Here is a 20,710-nt window from a genome sequence, read left to right as displayed (position 1 = left end):
TCTCAGGAATGATTGCAGGAGTACTGATACAGTTTTCACTAATAGACAGTCTGATTCACAAGGAAGGTTTCCGTACATAATTTACTACCAATATGACAGGCATGTCATCTGGCCATAGATACTTAGTGCTACCTATGTGAAGCAGGGGCTTTTTGATTGTGTTGTACTAAAGTTACTGATTGTAGGAGGAGTTACACATTTCCTAGCTTAAACTGCCAATTCTTTTTCTCCAATACCCCTACAGAGATTGTGATACCACAAGTTATGAAGCTACCCTGTGCAATAGTGGATCTTGGTACCCTACCCAAGCAATTCCTTGGTGTTCATGTAATTCTAAAAGCATCATCCACTACATATGAAAGAGAAGTAAGGAAATTTTGTACCCACAAACTAATAGAATACCTGCAGTTCAATGTTTTGTCTGGCTATAGGCTTACGTTTTTGACAAACAACATTGCTTTTACATGGGTTGAACTAATAGATGGAAGGGAAGTGTATCATGGAGCAAAATTCAAATGTCAGACCTCGAAAATAATTTAATCAAAACATAACTGCTGGATATTTAAATAAATGATTGACACTTCTTTTAGTCTGCAGATCAGTTCAGAAACGGATTCCACACCCCTTCCCTTCTTCCTCATACACAGAAGTATATTTATTGTGGAACTACTGAACTTCAAACAGATGTTACATTTTGATTATTTGAACAGTTAACCACATTCTTGTCCCTTTCCATACAATATCTATCATATCCCAAAATGTTACAAACAGAAGTGTCTTTTATTTCAAAACAATGCTGTGTCAGTCTTTATGTAAGTGTCAACAAATAGATACATAAATGATTATATACACAAATTCTATTCCTTGTGGATTAATCTCTTTTATTACAAACACATATTTTACAGATAACAAAATTTATTCATATAATCATGTATAAATTTTTGTAAACATGAACAGATCTAGTTTAAACCCTTTTCTTAAGTACCTTAGTATGTTCATGTCATTCCCTCTAAATTATAATTTCTGAAATGCTCTTTATGAGACAGAACATTAAGTAAAATATCAATAAAGTAGGACAATGTGTATTCATCAAATATATGGCACATGGAAACATACTGCAAAATATAACTCTAGGCCTAATATTTGACTGCAACTTATTGTGCTGGACAAAACCAACATATCCAGGAACTTATAATTATTTATGCTGAATGCCCTTGTTTGCAGTCATGAGTTGTGGTTTCCCAATAAGAATCTTTTCAATGGCTGCTTTCCCATTTGATGCAATCATTTCATGAAGTATTTTTTGTTAATTCAAAGTCACTATTAATGACTGTCTATATATTAAATGAAGCACAGATTTAATAGTATCTCTGTGTGTTACAATCCATGAAAGCTTGACATCAGCCACAGAATCCAGTCCTTTAAACATATAAGTAATTCATACATCATCTTTGTTGGGTAATTTTTTTTGTAGTATTCTTGAAGGCTGTTGGGAAGGGAAAAAAAAGAAGTAGCATCTTTCTTCCCAATTCACTAGACCTTCACTATTATTGACAACTGTGTCTTTGCATTAGTGTGTCTTTGTATGTTTCAGATGCACTGAAATTTACTTTTTTTCTCCTCTTGATTGTGTGCATGTTGATTTAATGCTTCCAGTATTTTTGGTACTTTTGGAGTGAAATGTGATAACAGCTTAGGGGATCTTTAAATCATTTGGGTCTATGAATTATGTGAAAAGTGCTGTCTATTTCTTTTTCATTTAATGTCAAGCTTTTACAAATGGAAGGGTAAAGTACCACAGTTTACTGAGTGGACTTCAATATAAACAAACACTGAAACTGCAAATAAGAAATGCACTTTATCACCACTTGTGCACATAACATGCAAGCACCTTTACGTTAGCACACTCATTGTATAAAAAGACTGATTAATAAAGACAAGGAAACAAGTATTGTAACCTATATACCAGAGATGATTCTTGACTACTGTTCTGTTAGCATTCTCTTAAGTAGACTGACCTGTCTAGTGCATAAAATCTTACAGCAGTTTCAATAAAGCTGCAAGACCTTTGTTGTTCTTGTGCACAATGTAAAATTGGAAAATATTAAATTCTAAATTACATTTATACTGAAAATATAACTATATTACTATTAATAATAATAACATAAAGTATAATGGAAAATACTCAGTAAGAATATTCAAAGAAGAAGAAGAAAGTGGAGAGAAAGAAATATTACATACAAGAAACATATCACACTTGTTCAGAGTGGAAACAAGTACCAAAATTACCACAGCACCTCCACATTAATATGGCCTTCAGCTTTCAGTGCCAAAAGTCAAATACTTATGAGATTACAGAAATTGATGGGATTACCAAAAACCAAGCCAAAAAAAGTAAAATTTAAGGATGTCATTAAATTATTCTCACTGAGTATTTTCAATGAAACAATCTGAGGAACACTCAAAACAAATGGTTTAGAAATAGCACACAATGTACTGCAACTTTACTCGTTCTTCAAACAAAAAGAAACAAAAATTGCACACTGCCTGTTCTAGTAAATTAAAACAACTACATCATAAAATATTTTGAATTTTTTCACATCCATTACAGTAATATTGCAACTGTGTTTATAAACTATAAAATTAATATCAACATAGTAGAATCCCAATTAATTACCTATTTATATAAAAAATTCTTAAAAGTTTTATAAATTTATCTAACATAGCATGCTTGCAGAGTGCAGACTAATTATTAAACTCTGAAGTGCAATGCAACAAACTCTGAGGTCATGCAGCATGGTAGCACACTTAATATGATGCAGAAATATTTTAATATCTTAATATATTGCTTCTTTCACAGCAGAAAAATCGCACATTCATTTAGTCTCCGATTGCTGAGCAATGATAAAGTACTGATGTAAATAATCAGACTCTTATATCTGATGTAAATAATCAGACTCTTATGTAAGTACATGAAACTGTATAACTTAACACTTACAGTGCACAATTATCATGTGACCAATTCATGCACAAGTCTGTGCAAATGGGATTCCACTAATTTGTGGACGGTCTTTTACTAATAAGTGTATCAGAAGCTGCCAAATATATTCCAAATGAAAAATACTGATATCCTATGCATTAGTAAACTTAATCATCTTGTCATACCTTGTAAACATGAGTCACCATTCTAACAAGGAATATTACATTATAAATCTAAATTACATTTAATATATTTGAATTTATTTCCCTAATATGAGTAAAATGAATATTCAAAACCAAATTTTCTACTATGGTTTTTTTTTTATTTAATCCTGCAAAATTATAGCAACATATCAGTAAGGAAAAAAAAGTTATTTGAAATCCAATCTATCTGCTTTACAAGGTAGCAACAAAAATTATACTAAGAAAAGTTGTTGACAGAACAATAAGAGATCAAAATGTTTTGCCAGAAACATGTTCTATGTTTTCTTTTCTTTTTCCTGTATATTTTTACATTAATTTTTTCTTTTATTAAGAGTAAGCCTTGATCGACTAACACAAATCATAAGACAATTACAATGAGCTGGGTAAACAGATAAAAATTATATTCCAGGGAGACATCATTCACTTACCAACTCAATGATTCTGCAATTCAAAAAGCTTAAGATGTTAAATAGATTTTTCAGAATTTTTGAATATAACAGATCAGTTCCAAAGTTCAGTTTTGTTTACGAAACTGATGCAAATAACCACAAAAGCTCTCTTACATTACAATCCACAGCCAATTTTCTAAAATGTTAGCAGAGAAACATTTACATGAATGAAATTTTAAGTATATGAAATTATATGACATGACACAAATCTTGCATACATCCATTTGTGTGGGTAAATGAGTGAGGCCCCAGATTACAGTTAGTCCTAAAGTAGTGAGTGCAGGCAACTAGCTCCACCATACGTACGTGCGTGCGGAGATGTTACGTAACACGAGGCGAGGGGAGCTAGGGATCCAGTGTTAGCACTCCAAGCCTACAGGGCCAAAGTTGGTGGACAACCAGGTTAACAAGAAAAAGAGAAAACAGAATGTTAGTATATTTATAGTCAAAAGTTTGATTATTTTTGGTTTTAATGGTCATTAAACCCCAGAGTGATAACATGACTAAGCTCACTGATATGTGGAAAACTTGCCAGCTGTATGCAGTTATTACTTGTATAAAAGTGGAAGAGGGATCCAGCATTACAAGTCTACAACACCACAACCACACAATGTAGCTTCAGTTAATAGGAATTCTGAAGGGAAAATATCAGTGAATTAATTTACATTGTTTTCATTTTGAATAACCTTTTTGGAATTTCTTAGTTACAATTAGAACCACGGGTAAATCAGTTTTTGAAGCAGACATAGCATACAGCTGAGAAATCTTCATATTTAAACAGTTTGGTACTAGTTGCAGCCAATATGCAGCCATCAATAAAAACAGATGTACCAATTTTTATGCATGACTGCAAATAGGCACACCCATATTCCAGGCAGCCATTTAGCAAAGTAATAAGCTACATTATTCAGGAGAAAAGACTAAAAATTTACAATCAATGTGATGATAACCATGCTTCTTCACTAATTTAAGTGACCAGATGTAGCAAATCAGTGCTGTGAAAATGAAGTATATGGCTGCCTGTCCTGGTCCAAGCCATGCAAACGAGATAGTCAATTGAGAGACGGAGCAAGAAAAGCATATTACATTTGCGCGCAATTGTGTGCTTAAAGCAAATAAGTGCAGGTCTGCTCGTTTGCGTGACTTTCAGAAGTAGCACCCACTGGCAAAAAATTAGTATGTAAAGCCCCTTTTAAAAGTGCTGTGAATTAGAAAATGAATATGAATTTGCTAGTAAGATATATCTAAGACTGAGAATGACTGTACAAAATATCTATCTACAATTTACTGCCTTTCCAGAGTTAATAAATAAAAAGAAATTAACTTTCAAAAGTGAGTATACTCTCAAGACAGTTTTGTAATACAAAGCATTTCAGATCAGGATAAAAGACAAATTACCATATGTAAGTATTCAACTGCTTTTAGAAAGGTAATAAGGAATATTTCCTGAGCAACTGAACACCACAAACAGTATGAGCGTGATGCTCAATATTATTAAAATTAAACCCATACTATTATTCTAAACCATAACTAGAAATCCAAGCCTGTAAATACACTATTAATTATGTTAAAATATTAAATAATAGCCAAGTATTAATTATGTAACATCCTGAAACATAAACAAAGATGAGACACGAACAGACTAACAAAGCCACAGTTATCTGAAAAAGGAAGACTGCAGTTATCTAAACATATATTGGACTGTTAGTATCAGTTTACTGATGACAACTTTTCTTTAGGATTTGTTTCACAAAATTATGCCCCAAATATATAGTGTCTTTTGTTTTAGTTTTTATGTAAAAATTTTCAGGATGTGCTCACTGAAAGTCATATGCAAATATCTTCAGAGTATTGACTCATGTCATAAACAACTGCATTATATGTATGTACACATGGATCCACATGAAATGATGACACAGTGATATGAAGAATAACTGTTTCTTCAAAATGTATATCATAATGAGGAATGTAAATGTTAAACAATGAGGATAGAAAAATTTGGAAAGAACACTGTGATATGTAGATTCTACTGTGCCAATTATTATCATTAGTAGTGTGTGTGTGTGTGTGTGTGTGTGTGTGTGTGTGTGTGTGTGTGTGTGTGTGTGTGTGTGTGTTTGTTTGTATAGAGAGAGAGAGAGAGAGAGAGAGAGAGAGAGAGAGAGAGAGAGAGAGAGAGCGTGTGTGTGTGTGTGTGTGTGTGTGTGTGTGTGTGTGTGTGTGTGTGTGTGTGTGTGTGTAGGCATGCAGTGTACTAATCCCATGGTTGCACTAGCCATATTTGTGTGCGATTCTTTCTTATCTGTGGTGGTCCCCAAATTTATCTCCTGCAGCCAATCAAACTACTGAAGCTGCTTAAAGGACTTTTTTGTCAATAAGAAAAGGAATGGAGTGAAAGTAAAAAAATAAATCTTTGTTTGACTTCTGTTTCTTTCATTTATTTATTTCTTTTTCCTCGTATTCTTGTTTGCACTAAACATATACAAATCCATTGTAAAAAATCTCATTGCATGATTCCACAACAAGCATAAATCAACAAAATACAAAATAGTTTACGAACTGGAAAGAATACACAGAATATAAATAACTGTACTGATCAACCCCCCATTTTTATGAAGGCATAACATAAATATCCTTACAAAACAGGACAACATACTTCACTTTCTTATATACAATTAAAAACTGAGGAAAGAAGGACGTAAAACAATGACACTCCTTCCATATCAATGACATTCATTCAGTATCATATGATGGAAAAATATCACAACCATACGATAAAAATACTATGAAATACTACAAAACATATATAATATCTCAATGAAAAGTTTATACATAAGGAATAGTAAATATTCTCAGTATGTCTGGTGTGTGTATATATATAAAATAAACCGTTAAAATATAAAAATAATAAAACTGATCAATATGAAAGAAATAAATAATTCAATCATGAAGTTTATACTTTCTCTGTACACAACGTAAGATAAAAAAGAATGACTAAAACACCTAAGTAAACGATAATTATTTTGATTTTAAAATATTACTGATTGTCACACTTCAAGAAAGCAATGGCGCCACATTTCCCGAATGCGAAAAACTTCAGTAGCATTTATTGTTGCAATAAATTGTCATGAACTGGAGACTAGCTGCAGTACTAAAGACATAATAGAAATCTACAGTAACCTACTGTAATATTGTTCTCAGTTTGTCTACTTCCCTAAGGTAACCAAAAACTAGGGACTTTTAAGTCCAGTACTACACGTAAATAAAATGTACACTTTGTGTATGTGATGTTTTTCTCCAACTATGATCAAAAAGAGCTGTCCTTCTTTCCTCTTTTCATCCTTCTACAGTGTTCTTGTAAACATTTCATGACTCTTCACACACATTTCATAAAGAAGTCTTGCTTTGTTTGCAACCAACCGGTATAATTATATTTGAGATGACTGAACGTTGTTTTTAAACAGACTGAAAATTTTATCTCTACTGAAATGCAGTAGAACAATATATTGTGAAGCAGTTTCAAAGAATGCATTGATAAACAAAAGCAAGAATTGTTTATGACATGTGCAGCACCACTATAATCATTTATCCTCAACATCAAATGACAAAAGTGTGACTTACATTGCATGAAATGACTGCAGTAACTGAAAACACAAGAAAGATTTAAAAGAGGTACAGAGGAAAACTAACCTTGCCATCAGGCAGTGGGTTTTCATGATAGAGCCCCAGCCCTCTGATAGGGATGTTCCCGTAACTGACCCAAATGTCTCCGTTGTTTAGCTGCTGCACCTGCTCATTCGGTCACACAAAACAAATGGACTTTAAAGCATTTGTCAAGATTATGTAGTACTGAAATTCATTCTACAACATGGAAGCAACAAACTGCATGGAATACAAATATTTACACATCTGACAAGTAGATAAACAATGAAACCAAATTATATAAAACATTAAAAAAGGGTCAGTGTAATTTTTCTGGGGAAATGCACCTTTTTTCACGAATTGCATGATATATTCACTGTGCAAGATATTATTTGAAGTACAGATTCTCACATGCAAAGTAGGAAAAATATATGAATAACACTGTATTCAGTGAGACACACAAACACACACACACAGTTCTACCATAGTACTGCAACTGTTAAGTTACTGCAAAACTTTAAGAAAGGGACCTTTACAAATATACAGCCATATTAACACTTAGAAGTCCCAAATTCAGTCTCTCATAAATAAAAACTTCCATTAATTTATGTCATGGGCCTTTTTCTCCATACATGTAATACTTGAAACAGATTTCTGCATAACCATGTCACACTTTATACACAGCTACAAACATATACATACACAGTGTCTGAGGCAATAACAAAGGAACTGACTTTCTTGAAAGAAATTGTTGCCCTATTAATAAATACATTTTAATTTTGTTATAACACAGTTATTTTAAAAAGTAATACATGAGCTACCTCACAAATCAAGATTTATATGGCACTACAGTGTTCAAGCACTCAATAACAAATTATCTGATCATTTATGGAGGAAGCAAGGTAGATAAAATTACATTTTGCTTTCAGATTAGTTCAATAATATCTACAGATCATCTGAAGAATACTTTATGCACGATTTTTGTATTCCAGACACCTAACTGTCATGAAATATTAATTATTATAAGACATATTTAATTATGTATGACAGTTATTCATCCTATGAAGTTTATATGTATATGCTACGTTGAATACATCCTGTGTAATGCTGTGTCATTATAAATGTTATCACCCATCATATGGAGAATATGGTCAGTGTTATGCATTTTCCTGCGTTAGAAGTCAATTTTTTTTTTCCAAACTGTTTGAGAACTACAGAAAAGATGAGTTATTCAGCTTCTGGAGTGTTTACAGAAAAGTTATGCACTCATTTATAAAGTCTGCGAGTTCCTTACTGCAGGAGGTTAACTGTAATTATAGACCTGTTATTTATTGTTAAAGATATTTAATTAGATATAAGAAATGGAACTCGCACTAATTGGTCCCTATAAAGTTAGAAAGAGTGGAAAGCTATGCAGTTTTAATGTAGTCTCACATTTATCAGTTGTGAATGTAATACCATTAGGAGACGATAAACTTTAACTGAAAGACTGTATCGTTCATTATCAGATGTATGAAGATATTGTGTGTTACTTCAATTTTATTACAGCAGCTAGGAGATTAATGATCACCACCACCTCTATCTGGTATACACTACCAATATAACTAATGAAGCAGCTAATACTCAATGCATTTCAGTACAATACTTTGCAAGCCCATCACCTTCACTAAAGATATTCTCATAGCACACAAGTTTAAACAAACAAAAAAGCTATAATATGAATCAAGAAGCTAAAATCACATCCATTCCTCTTGCACACACATGCAAATATCGCAATAATAAAACTACTATATCACACCTTCAAAGTACCCATACAGAGCAGAGCAGCACATTTAATGATTCTAACATGCTTAAAAAAAGATAAAGCCATAATTTCCTTTCAGTTTTATATGAACAACAACAAATCAACACTATTTATTAAATACACACCATTTTTCAGTAAGAGGAGAGAAAATCACCACGTTGGCAATAAAGAACAAAGTACTAATCTTAAAGCACACAAATAATGATTAATACAGCATGACTGCATGTATGTGAATGTTTGATTTGCAGAAGTTTTAAAATATATTTTTTGTATGCAAGCAAATAATCTGCAATATACTCATTTTAAAAGTATGCAAATTCTTGGGATAATATATCACAGCATCATTTTTAGCACTTTTGATGTGATGTGAAAGTGGTGATGTTACTCTCCCTTTCTCCTTTAACATTTCATTCAAACATCAGTCATTCTACTCCTCTTACCAATTTAAGCACACTTCTACACTTGGCCTATATGCAACATAACGGCTAACGAATGTAATAAGTTTACAAAAGTATATAAACTTCAGTTCATTCATTATGAACATAGTATTGTATTCTATGTCAACTGGTTAAAAGTATGTCTACAATAGAAATTAAGGCAATATAGTTTTATATCAAAAAGACCATGTTAAACTATCTTTCCTGTCAGATCGAACTTCAAGAGTTGTTTAATTGCAGTGGTGGAAGAAACGGTAACAATATTCAAAAGTGTCATTTAAATGTCATGCAGCAACTTTTATCTGCATCTTTACTGTGCCAAACAAATAACTGGTTCTGGGAATGAAGAGTAACAAGTAATTTTTGCATCATTTCCCCACTTTTTAAACATATAAATCCTTGTGCATGTGTGAAATACACGTAAACTATAATACACTAATAATTTAATTCACTCTTCAAGACAAAAGCTAATATGAAACACAAACACCCAAATTTAAGCTTTGTTTCAATTACAAAAACTGGTCAGGTTGATAGTATAACATGGTCAAAGCTGTTGTTCCAGGTTGAGGCAGCATATGGTTTTTCTCCCTTTCCTGTTGCCGTGAATGCACAAACAACCAACGGCTACCGATGGTCTGGCCATCGTGCATGCAACCAGTGGTTTACACCCCAACCGTGACCCACCGCTGCTCTGGAATGACCAATGGATATCTTGACAAATGTCCATAATTCATACCAACACCCAGACAACAATGTATAAAATTTGCTTCAAAACTGGAGGCTAAACAACCTATGCTATAGCTATGCACTTCATCACAATGATCTTGAGCAAACAGCAATGTGCACTTTAATAACAATAATAAGAATAAGAATATTCATTTCTACCAACCAGTTATGGCAAAACATCAAATACAAAAGACAGAATGACAGTGCAACAAAACAGCTTGCAGAGCAGGCTTGTACACTGTAGTAATTAAGACAGGCATCCTCAAATTTCAGGATATTAATTCAAAATTTGGAGACAAACATGAAGTTTGTCTTCAGTAGTGTTTCAAAGTATGTTAAAATGATCACTGCCCATAAGCATATACTTGCTAGAGCTTCCCAAAACATCACATTTGTACATAAAAACAAAATTTTGCAGCAGTAGTTGTTTGGCCTCCAGATTACTTTCATGCACTTATGCAGTAGGCTTTGTGAATAACATGCTCGTACACTCCTTATTACCAAAAACACTGAATCAATTATATTAATGAATGTTTATGGAAAATCTTTTTAATGCAATTGGTACTTTGAAATTAAGTACCAAAAGCTAAGTACACTGCTTGATGAGAACTAAGGACAATACTGCAGCTGCTGTACATTGGACTTTTTTATTATTAGGGTTGTCTAAGCAGACAACAAAGGGCAGAGTAAACTGGAGAAAACCATTGTACCTAATGCGGCAAGAAGAAGCAACACAAGGAAATTATTATTACCAGTTCAGGTAGAAAGATATGTGAATGGGTTATATTTTGATTTTATCAGCTCAAAGAGTGTGAGGAGAGTAAGAGAAACTTCTCTTCCAGAATATTTGGAATACATCACAGTATTCTGATCATGTGTGTATTGCTCTGCACTGTCACAAGCTACAAAACAATTTAATATAAGAAGACTTGGAGTATCTCAAATACTTCCCTGAAATAACTTACATAATGAAAACTAGATTAATGAGACTTTCCTCATATCAAAATCTCTAGGCTATTCCAGGTACTAAACATGAAATGCGAATGAAATAACCATGAAATGATAAATGCATTAAAATGTATGTATGAAAGAACACGATAAATAGAAGAAAATGTATATATCAAAATAAAATAAAGACTACATAAATGACTATCCCAGAAGAATATCCAATATAATATTCAATGTCATATTCACAATATGGTGATATTCTAAAGCAGCTTAATACAAAAACAATAAACAAATGTAGAACTACAGTTCAAAACTTAAGTTCATACTCATGGTGTTCCTGGAACATGACTACATAAACATACCACCGGTTATTAGTGAAGTCATAAATACATTATCACCTTTATATGATTTGCAATGCTCCTACTTCTTACTGATCATGACAATTCACATTTTAAATTGCACTGTAGAACATTCTGTACAAATTACAGAACAACAGAATCTACCTATGATTAAAATTTGATCATTGTAGCTTCTTAAAGCAATACTTCAATATCACGAGTGATATAATATAATAGTATATGAATTCTAGGTACATGTTCACTAAAGAAGCACATTTCCATTGTTCTCATGTCTCAATCATTTACGCTTAATGTTAGCCCCCAATTCCCTAGCTAATAATATTTGGGTATAACTGAGACACTGAGTGCTTGCCACTCATGGAGAATGCACCATTCAAAAGCAAGTCTAGTTCTGACTTTCAGCTCATAACAGCAAGTCACCACAGAAGAGAAACCATTTACTGTTAACCTGCTGTGAAATGTACAGTAACAGAGAGAGGGCCAAGTTAAATTTACTATCAACTCACAACAATTAATGAGTTTATTGTAGAAATACTGACTGCTGACCCATAATGAAAGGAAGCACCTGTCAATATTGAAGACACTTGTTAGTAGAGCAAGACAGTGAATGTGAATATGTTACATGCTACATGATTTTCATATAGTCAGTAAGCTTAGTAAATTGCTCAGATTCAAGCCTAAATGTGATTTTTATGAACAAAAAATAGAAATAAAAGGAAACCAAATCAATATTTTGGCTGGCGTATGGCCTATGAAGAAGAGGCAGTTGTCCTGAAGATTAAAGAAATGTTTATAAAACAGAAGTACAGAACACAGCATGAAACAAGTGATCCTGTTAAGTAGTATGAGAAAATCAGAAAGGACAGCTAGTTATTTTTTAGAATGTTCACTCCAACAGAAAAGAGAATTGTTCAGATTTACACCAGCATCAAATAGCAGGATGTTTAGTAAAAATTCTTCTTTAAATAGCCAACAGTTTTCCACCACTGTTTTAGCTGTAATTCTGCACAGAATGTACCAAAGATGTGTAAACAGCTCTCATATCAGAGTAAACATAGGTACGAAACAAATAGAGTATTAGCACAACAGATAGGAAGGAGAATAGAGACAAGTGTCTCCAATGGCTCGAGAAGAACAATCTTAAGAAACTTGGCAGGGAACGAGGACTAGATGGAAAGTGCCGGCCCACGTCCGGGTATAGGCCGGCAGACCAGCGCCCGGCCGGGACGGAGAGAACAGTGCGGTAGCGTGAGGTGGGGTCAACGTGCAAACAACCCACCCGTGTGGTCAGCCGTGGCGTACTCTGTCAGCAGCGGCGACGCAGCCAAGTAGTTGGCATATTCTGCGTATGGCGTGTAGATGAGGCCGTGCGGGTCATGAGGTGACAGTAATGGTGCCTGTGGGCCAGCAGAGCCATTGAGGAGTGCCGAAGCAGCTGTAGTTGGCACAGGCAGGCGAGGTGACAGTATGAGTGGTGCACCCAGTGGCGTGGCAGGGGCACGAATTCCCGGTGCAGTCAGAGTCGGCATCCCCGGCGACAAGAGTCGCTGCGTCTCCGCAGCTGCTGCGGCTGTCAGTCTGCGCCACTCCTCATCACATGCCGCTGGAACAAAAGTGACCAAACAGTCAGCCACACAGTCCTACGGTGACGGCTCATACATACACAAATGTCATGGTGAAGGAATTTTACAAGTGGAACATTATTCTATTTAAATAAACTACTTTGATAATACTTAAATGAATCAAAACAAATAAACAAGAATGCAGAAAGTATCTTTCATTATACATAAATAACAGTTTAGCTAATGCATATGAGTACCTGCTGTCAAGACCGCGATCTCACCTGCAGCAGCTGCTGCCTTGGCACTGGAATCACGGTATGTGCCATTGATTATGGCAAGCTCCATCAACTGCCTCTTCTTCAGCTCGTCCTCACCATCAGCCTGCTGCGAATGAAGACTACTGTCAAGACAAGATCTTGTATCCCATCATGCATAGATAGCATTTAGTATAAGCTTGGCAGGCAGAGGACTGCACGTAGTTTGTTTCAGCAAGAGTGATTACAGACAAATACTGAAACTTATGGACGATATACAATAAATGGAGGTTCTGAGTCACAGAAAGGAACAACAAAAAGACTGTCAGAAAGTTAGCTTTTGGCCAACAAGGCTTTTGGTAAAAACACACACACACACACACACACACACACACACACACACACACACACACACACACAGAGCCCTGTGTGTGTGTTTTTTAGTATTTTTACCAAAACCCTTGTTGGCCAAAAGCTAACTTTCTGACAGTCTTTTTGTTGCATCTTTCTGTGACTTAGCATGTCCCCTATATGGTGTGTAGCATTTCATTATATTGTTACATTCCATCAATTTTCCATTGTCAGATATTCAATAAGAATAAATTTTGCTTTGAAATAGTGAGCATTTTTAAAACTGTTCCATTTTTCTAACACTTTGTAAGTAAGAAAAATAATGTTGCGAAAAATGTGAGAGGGTGGGATATGGATGCTATTGTTGTAGAAAGATTCCATCTACTGCACATTTATCTAGTTGAAACTAACTGCATCACATGAGTATTTTAGACAAAGCTGTTATATAAACACAAATCAGGCATATATTTGTTCAGACTGGCTATAATATGGTGATACTGTTATAGCTACTAAATTAGAAGTCTCCAATATTCCTTCTTTTTCCTACTGAAAATAACGGAATATTGCAAAAATGTCTAACCTCTATATCAAAGAGAATAATGGAAAGTTAAACTCCCCAGTCCTCCTCCCAATCAAAACTTAATCCACCCATCAGCTATGCGGATGCACAGCATTCCTTCTATGGTATAATTCGGTGTAATTTTTCATGTTACTATATACAGTTACACATGTAATAAATTCATAAAAATGAAGTGGGTAGTGAACTGATCAGGATATGCTTTACACAAATATTTCAGTATTTGTCTGTGGAAATTAAAGAGAGGGGAAATAGCAGATAAAAGTTAAGTCATCTGTGAAATTCTAGACAAGAACATCAAATTGCAATTGGTGACTTGAGATTAGATGTTATTTCTAAATTGTCCTCATTTCTCAACAATATTACAGAAAGGATAGATTGCTATTCACTATAAAAATGAGATGTTGAGTTGCACACAAACTGTGACATGTTGAATGGGAGCAGCAATATGGAGTGGGGTGGGGAAGGGTAAGGGATAACAAGAGTACAGGGGGGAGGGAGTGAGGGAAGTCAGCACTGCCTGGTGAAATGAGCAGAGACTAGATGGTGGCAGGAAAGAGCTGCCAAGCACAGTGTCAGAAGGCTGTGTGTGTGTTTGGAGGGGGGGGGGGGGGAGGGGGAGGGGGGAGTCGGAGATGAGAAGAGTAGAGAAGGGAAGGGAGGAAGCCCAGCAGTAGTGCACAATGCAGGTGAGAGGACATGAATTGGCAGGTGGTGATAGGATAGAGGAGGTGGTAACTGTTGATTGGAGGAGGTGGGGACAGGAGGTTACCATAGGTTGACGCCAGGATGTTTTCAGGAGTGGAGAACATGTTTTTAGGACTACTACTACCACCTGCAAAGTTCAGGAAAGTTTGTGGTGGAGAGAAGGATCCAGATGGCTCAGGTTGTGAAGCAGCCATTGAAATCAAGCACGTTATGATCATTGTGCCACAGGGTGTTCACTTTGCTTTTGGCCACCGTTTGTGGTGTCCATTAACCCTGGTAGACAGTTGGATGATAGTCGTAATATAAAAAGCTGAGCAATGACTGTAGCATGGCTGGTACACATCAAGGCTGCGTTCACATGTGGCATGACCTTTGATGAGGCAGGATCAGCCTGTGATAGGATTGGAGCAGTAAGGGCTCAGAAGGTGGATTGGACAGGTCTTCCACAGGTATATGTAGCAAGGGGTTGAGATTAGTAGAAGTATAGGGACTGACTAGGATATTGTGGAGGTTTGGTGGGTGATGGACCATCACATAAGGATGGGTGGTACATCCCTCATTCCAGGGCATGATGATAGATAATCTAAGGCCTAACAGAGAATGTGGTTCAGGTGTTCCAGTCTGGGGTGGTACTGAGTAACAAAACAGGCACTCCTTTATTACTGTTTATTGCAGATGGTGCGAGAACTGGGGAGGGGGGGGGGGGATGGGTGCAAAGGGATATGACACAGGAAATGAAATCTGTTTGCATACTAGGGACTCACGAACAGCCTGGCCACCCAGGGAGTGGCAAATCTGCAATGTCAAGAACTCCCTTGCCCAGAAAGCTGATATCTCCCAAAGGCTTCCACAGGCACTATATCTCAGACCTAGTCTGCGAACAGATTTTTCATACTATATCCCCTCACACTAATAACCTTTCCTTGTCAACACCCCCCCCCCCCCCCCCCCATAAGAATAAGCTACTATGGAGTTCCCCCTTCATCACCCAATATCAACCCAGATTGGAACAACTGAGCCACATCCTTCATTAGGACTTTGATTATCTATCATCATGCCCTGAAATGTGACGTCCTACCTAAGATCCTTCCCACTCCTCCGAAAGTGGTGTTCCACCACCAACCCAACTTCCACAACATCCTAATCCACACCTTTGTCAATTTTATCCAAAACCCTTGCCACATGGATCATAAGCCGGAGGGAGAGAGAGCTGTAAGATGTGCCCAATCCACCCACCCAGTACTTCCTATTCCAGCCCTGTCACAGGCTTATCTTATCCTTCAGAGGCCAGGCCCCCTGTGAAACCAGCTGTGTCATCCACCAGCTCCTATGCAATCATTGCACAGCTTTTTATATTGGTTTTACTACCAACCAGATGCCGACCAGGATGAATAGCCACCATAAACTGTGGCCAAAAGCACAGTAGACCACTATCACACCACAAGCAGCTGAACATAACTTCTTTGACTTCAATGGCTGCTTCACAACCCAGACCATATGGATCCTCCCCCTCCACCACCAGCTTTTCCGAACTGCACACAAGGGATTTATCCTTACAATACATTCTCCAATCCCAAAATCATCCCAGCTTCAATCTACAGTAAGCCACCCAACAGTTTCCACTTCCTCTGTCTTATCACCTCTTCCCGATTAACGTCTCCTCACCCACTATTTTTTCCCTTCTCTGCTCCTATTCCACCTGTCCCCTCCCCTCCCCACAGACAATGCACTTGGCAGCCTTGCCCTGCCACCATCTAGTGCCTGCACATTATGTCAGGCAGTGCCAACCTCTCCCCCCCCCCCCCCCCCCTTGCTCATACCCAGCAATTCTTTCACCTTCCCCGCCCCCACTCCAGATTGCTGCTTCATTTCACTCAACATGACACAGTTGCATTCCGGATGAGTAGCCAGAGATACTGGTGACATGTGTAAGGTGTGCTTGCTTGTATGAATTTGTGTGTGAGTTTTCCTTTCGTAAGATGGCTTTGGCCAGACACTCAGAATGTAAGCCTTTTCATTGTGCTCTTTGCAACTCAACATGCCATTCTTATGATGAATAACAATCTACCCTTTTCATAATATTATTGATATTCCAACTCAGACTTTCCATTATTTGAGCTACATTTGTGTGTGTCACACATCTAATCAAATTTCCAGACAATACTCTATAACTCTTCTGTAAGACATATAATGAGGTTTTTTTGACATGTAGAACAATTAAGTCTCCTCCAATCTACCAATAATATGAAACAGAGAAAGTGCTCTATTCTTATGGTGAAAATTGTAATGCAAAACAAATTTACACTGGCATGTATTCTGAAGCAGTACACAATGGCAATTATAGTATAAATGTATGTTATGAAATGAGAGAAGTCAAACTAACAGGAACTGCTATTAATTGCAGTACTCTATGTGGTATCTTATGCTACAATATAGAAAGCGACAAGCAAGAAAGGGGCACACTGCAGAGGCATGCATATCACTGCTGCTGCTGCTGCTGCTGCTGCAGCAGCAGCAGCAGCAGAGTATGCAAGCCAGCAGTGGCCCGTCAAGTCGGAGTTGACTGACCACGGGAACGAGCAGCTTCTTCACTTCCTCGACAGCGCGCTGCATCTTGAGAGTTGCCCTGTTTTCTGTGTCTTCCACAGTTAGCAACACGTGCAAGTCGTCATTTAGATGCTCCCAGTTTGGCTTGCCGCGGTTCAGTTCCTCCTGAAAATTTGCAAATTTTCACTTTCCATGACCTCCAGGCAGTGTGTAATTTGAGATAGGTAAAAGAACAAAAACTATTAATATAATGGTAAAATTATTTCTGATAAAAAATTAAGTAAAGCACTTAAAATCAGTTTCATGTTCATGCACAACGTACCGAAACATCCAACTAAAATGTGCAAAAAAGTGATAGAATAAACACTGTGTAGTGCTAATCTTTATTTCAGTTAACATCTTGTATGTATGTGTCAAGATTGCTATGTATTACTTCTGTATTACTGAGTGAATTTCAGATAAAACCTACTAATAAAGAAAAAAAAGCAAAATTGATAAGCTATGCTGTTCTGATTTGGAAAGCATACTTACTTCCATAGTTTTTCATTCAAGTTCATATACTCTTCTCCATATCCTGTTACAGAGAGCAGCTTGAAAAAGGATAGTTATTTCTGAGTGATATATCATAGATGACAATAACAGCACCAATAAATCACATTGCCATTAACGTGCTACTGACAAGATCTGTGTTGTTCAGTGTTACAGCTACTAATTTAACTTTTATGTGCAATATCTTCCATTGTTACACAGCAAACAGCTGCTATATTTCTACATAAAAACCAACCAACACCTATTCATAGTTAATAATCACTGATTCAAAGCCAATTTTTCTCGCTCTTCATTGCGTATGACAAATACGCCCCCACCCCCTTTATTAAAGTCTGTGAGTTATGAATGTGGGTCAGCTTAATAAACACATATATAAACAAAAGATATGAGTTATACAGAAAATACTTGTATTTTTTTGATTCCATTGTGTTCTATTCTCCATAAAGAAAGGAAACATTGGGATTTTAACAACGTGGGGAACAGCATTTTTCAGTATTGAAGATATGCTTCCATTCATCAATATCTTGTTCTTATGTCTCATGGGAAAAAAGGTAAAAAACACATCACAATAAACTGTTTCTACAAGAACTTTATGGCAAAGTCTCAGGCAAAGTTTGCATGGGTAACTATGTCCGTGAATGCAGTGCAAATAGATTGGAAATAAAAAGACATTTGTCAGGACTATAAACTGTATGCCATATTATAAGGCAAGAATCACATCAGTGTTGTTATCTGCAACCATTTTAGAGCTGAACTGCCTGCATTCTTAACTGGATTACAAGATCCCATACCATGGTCACTCAACCTCAATTCTCTGAATCATTTACTACAAGAATGAAGTAAAATCACCTACTTGACTCACTAATTTAATCAATGGTATTTGGTATTTGTGGACCAAATTGTCTCAGAGGAAAATTAGGCATACAATCAAATCACTTGCCATCAGTCCTAGATAATAATGTACAATATTTTATGTAGCATGGCAATAAATTACAACTGTTAATAATTGTTCAGTGAGACCACATGGGATTTTGTTTAGCAACATCAAATAAAATTAATTTATTAAACAAATATGATATTAAGCTTTTAATATTTACAAAATATGCATGAAAGTTTTCCTGTCTAGAATTACGTATGAAAGATTTTTTGGGAAAATGTCATTCTACACCATGCTGTGAAATGCTATGGTGTCATTATCTATAAAGAAAAGTTCTGCTCTTGGATATTGTCTTTGGTCTTGGGAACCAAGAAGTTGTCATGGACTGCTTGTTAAGGTTTGTAATAATTAACAACCATTACATTTAAACATCTGGGGCATTGTTATATTTTCATGCACAAACTGACACTAGTCGCAACTCCTGATTTTTTTTGCTGGTCTGCAGTAATTGTGGCTCTCCATGGCACTCTGCTTGGTGAAACCTATAATTCACAATTGTCTCTGTTTCAGACAATCTACAGACATCTCACGTTGTTGTTGTTGTTGTTGTTGTAGTTGTTATCATTAAGTTCACTCCAAAGCCGGGTTTGATGCTGGTCTATCACCTCCAAGCCTCTTCACCTCTGTATAACTATTGCAACCTCCATCCATTTAAGCTTGCTTATTGTATTCAAGCCTTTATCTCAATCTACATTTTTTTCCCTTGCCGTATCAAATATGTCAAGGTGTGTGCTATCAACCATTTCCTTCCTTTTTTTCGATTTGTGCTATAAATTATTTTTTCCTCCGTTCAGTCCAGGACCTCCTCATTTATTATTCAGCATTATTATATTAATTTATATTATTCATTTTATATATTATATTTATATTATTATATTATATTTATTGTACAGCATTCTTCAATGGCACCCCATTTCGAAAGCTTGTATCTTCATTTTGTCTGAACTGCACATTCTTCACATTTTGTTTCCATGCATGGCTAGATTCCACTTCCTAACACACAAATTTATATTGGATGCTAACAAATTCATTTTTTCCAGAAATACTTTTCTTGTTACTGCCGATCTGCATTTTGTATCTCCCCTCCTTCAGCCATTATCAGTTATTTTGCTCCCAAACAACAGAACTAATTTTCTACTTTATGTGTATCATTTCCTTATATAATTCCCTCAAGTACTGCTCGTTTAATTTGACTATGTTTGATTATCATCATTTTACTTTTATGGTTGTTCATTTTATAATCTCTTTCCAAGACATTCATTTCTTTCAACTGCTCTACTAAATTATCTGCTGTCTGACAGAATTATAATGTCATCAGTGAACTGCTGAGGTTTTTTATTTTATTTTTTATTTCCTCTCCCCAAACTTTGTTCCCTTACCAAATTTCTCCTTGGTTTCCCGCATAGCTTGGTCAATGTAAATATTTAACAACATCAGCACAGTCCTCAACCCTGAATCGCTTTTCAACCACTGCCTCCCTGTCGTCCTGTTGTGTCCTTTGATTCTTACAACTGCAATCTGGTTTCTGAACAACTTGTAAACAGCTTTTCAGTCTCTGTATTTTATTCCTGCTGCTTTCAAAATTTCAGATAGTGTAGTCCAGTCCACACTGTTCAAAGCTCTCTCTGAATCTACAAACACAAAGCAGAGTTGCCTTCTTCACATTATCTTCCAAAA

At 35.9% G+C, this 20,710-nt stretch overlaps 1 protein-coding gene across 15 annotated transcripts in view; it reads right to left on the bottom strand.

Annotated features, from left to right (window-relative positions):
• Positions 1-864: 864 nt before the first annotated feature.
• Positions 865-20,710, bottom strand: part of LOC126266709 (protein held out wings) — a 386,961-nt gene continuing 367,115 nt past the window's right edge. The window contains exons 4-8 of one of the 15 annotated variants that reach the window (XM_049971162.1): positions 17,572-17,712; positions 13,368-13,494; positions 12,828-13,151; positions 7,323-7,421; positions 865-4,005 (exon numbers count right to left, since the gene is read on the bottom strand). In XM_049971162.1, coding sequence (XP_049827119.1) covers positions 7,345-7,421; positions 12,828-13,151; positions 13,368-13,494; positions 17,572-17,712 — 669 coding nt within the window. In that variant the 3' untranslated portion in view covers positions 865-4,005; positions 7,323-7,344. Of the gene's footprint in view, positions 4,006-6,048; positions 10,207-12,827; positions 13,152-13,367; positions 13,495-17,571; positions 17,713-20,710 lie in introns of those variants that run through there. The other 14 variants (XM_049971217.1, XM_049971182.1, XM_049971232.1 and 11 more) reach the window with 14 other exon arrangements.

Source organism: Schistocerca gregaria, chromosome 1 (assembly GCF_023897955.1).
Source record: "Schistocerca gregaria isolate iqSchGreg1 chromosome 1, iqSchGreg1.2, whole genome shotgun sequence".
Lineage (NCBI taxonomy): Eukaryota > Metazoa > Arthropoda > Insecta > Orthoptera > Acrididae > Schistocerca > Schistocerca gregaria.
The sequence above is the reverse complement of the archived record's forward strand: the minus strand, read 5'-3'. Positions and strand labels throughout refer to the sequence as shown.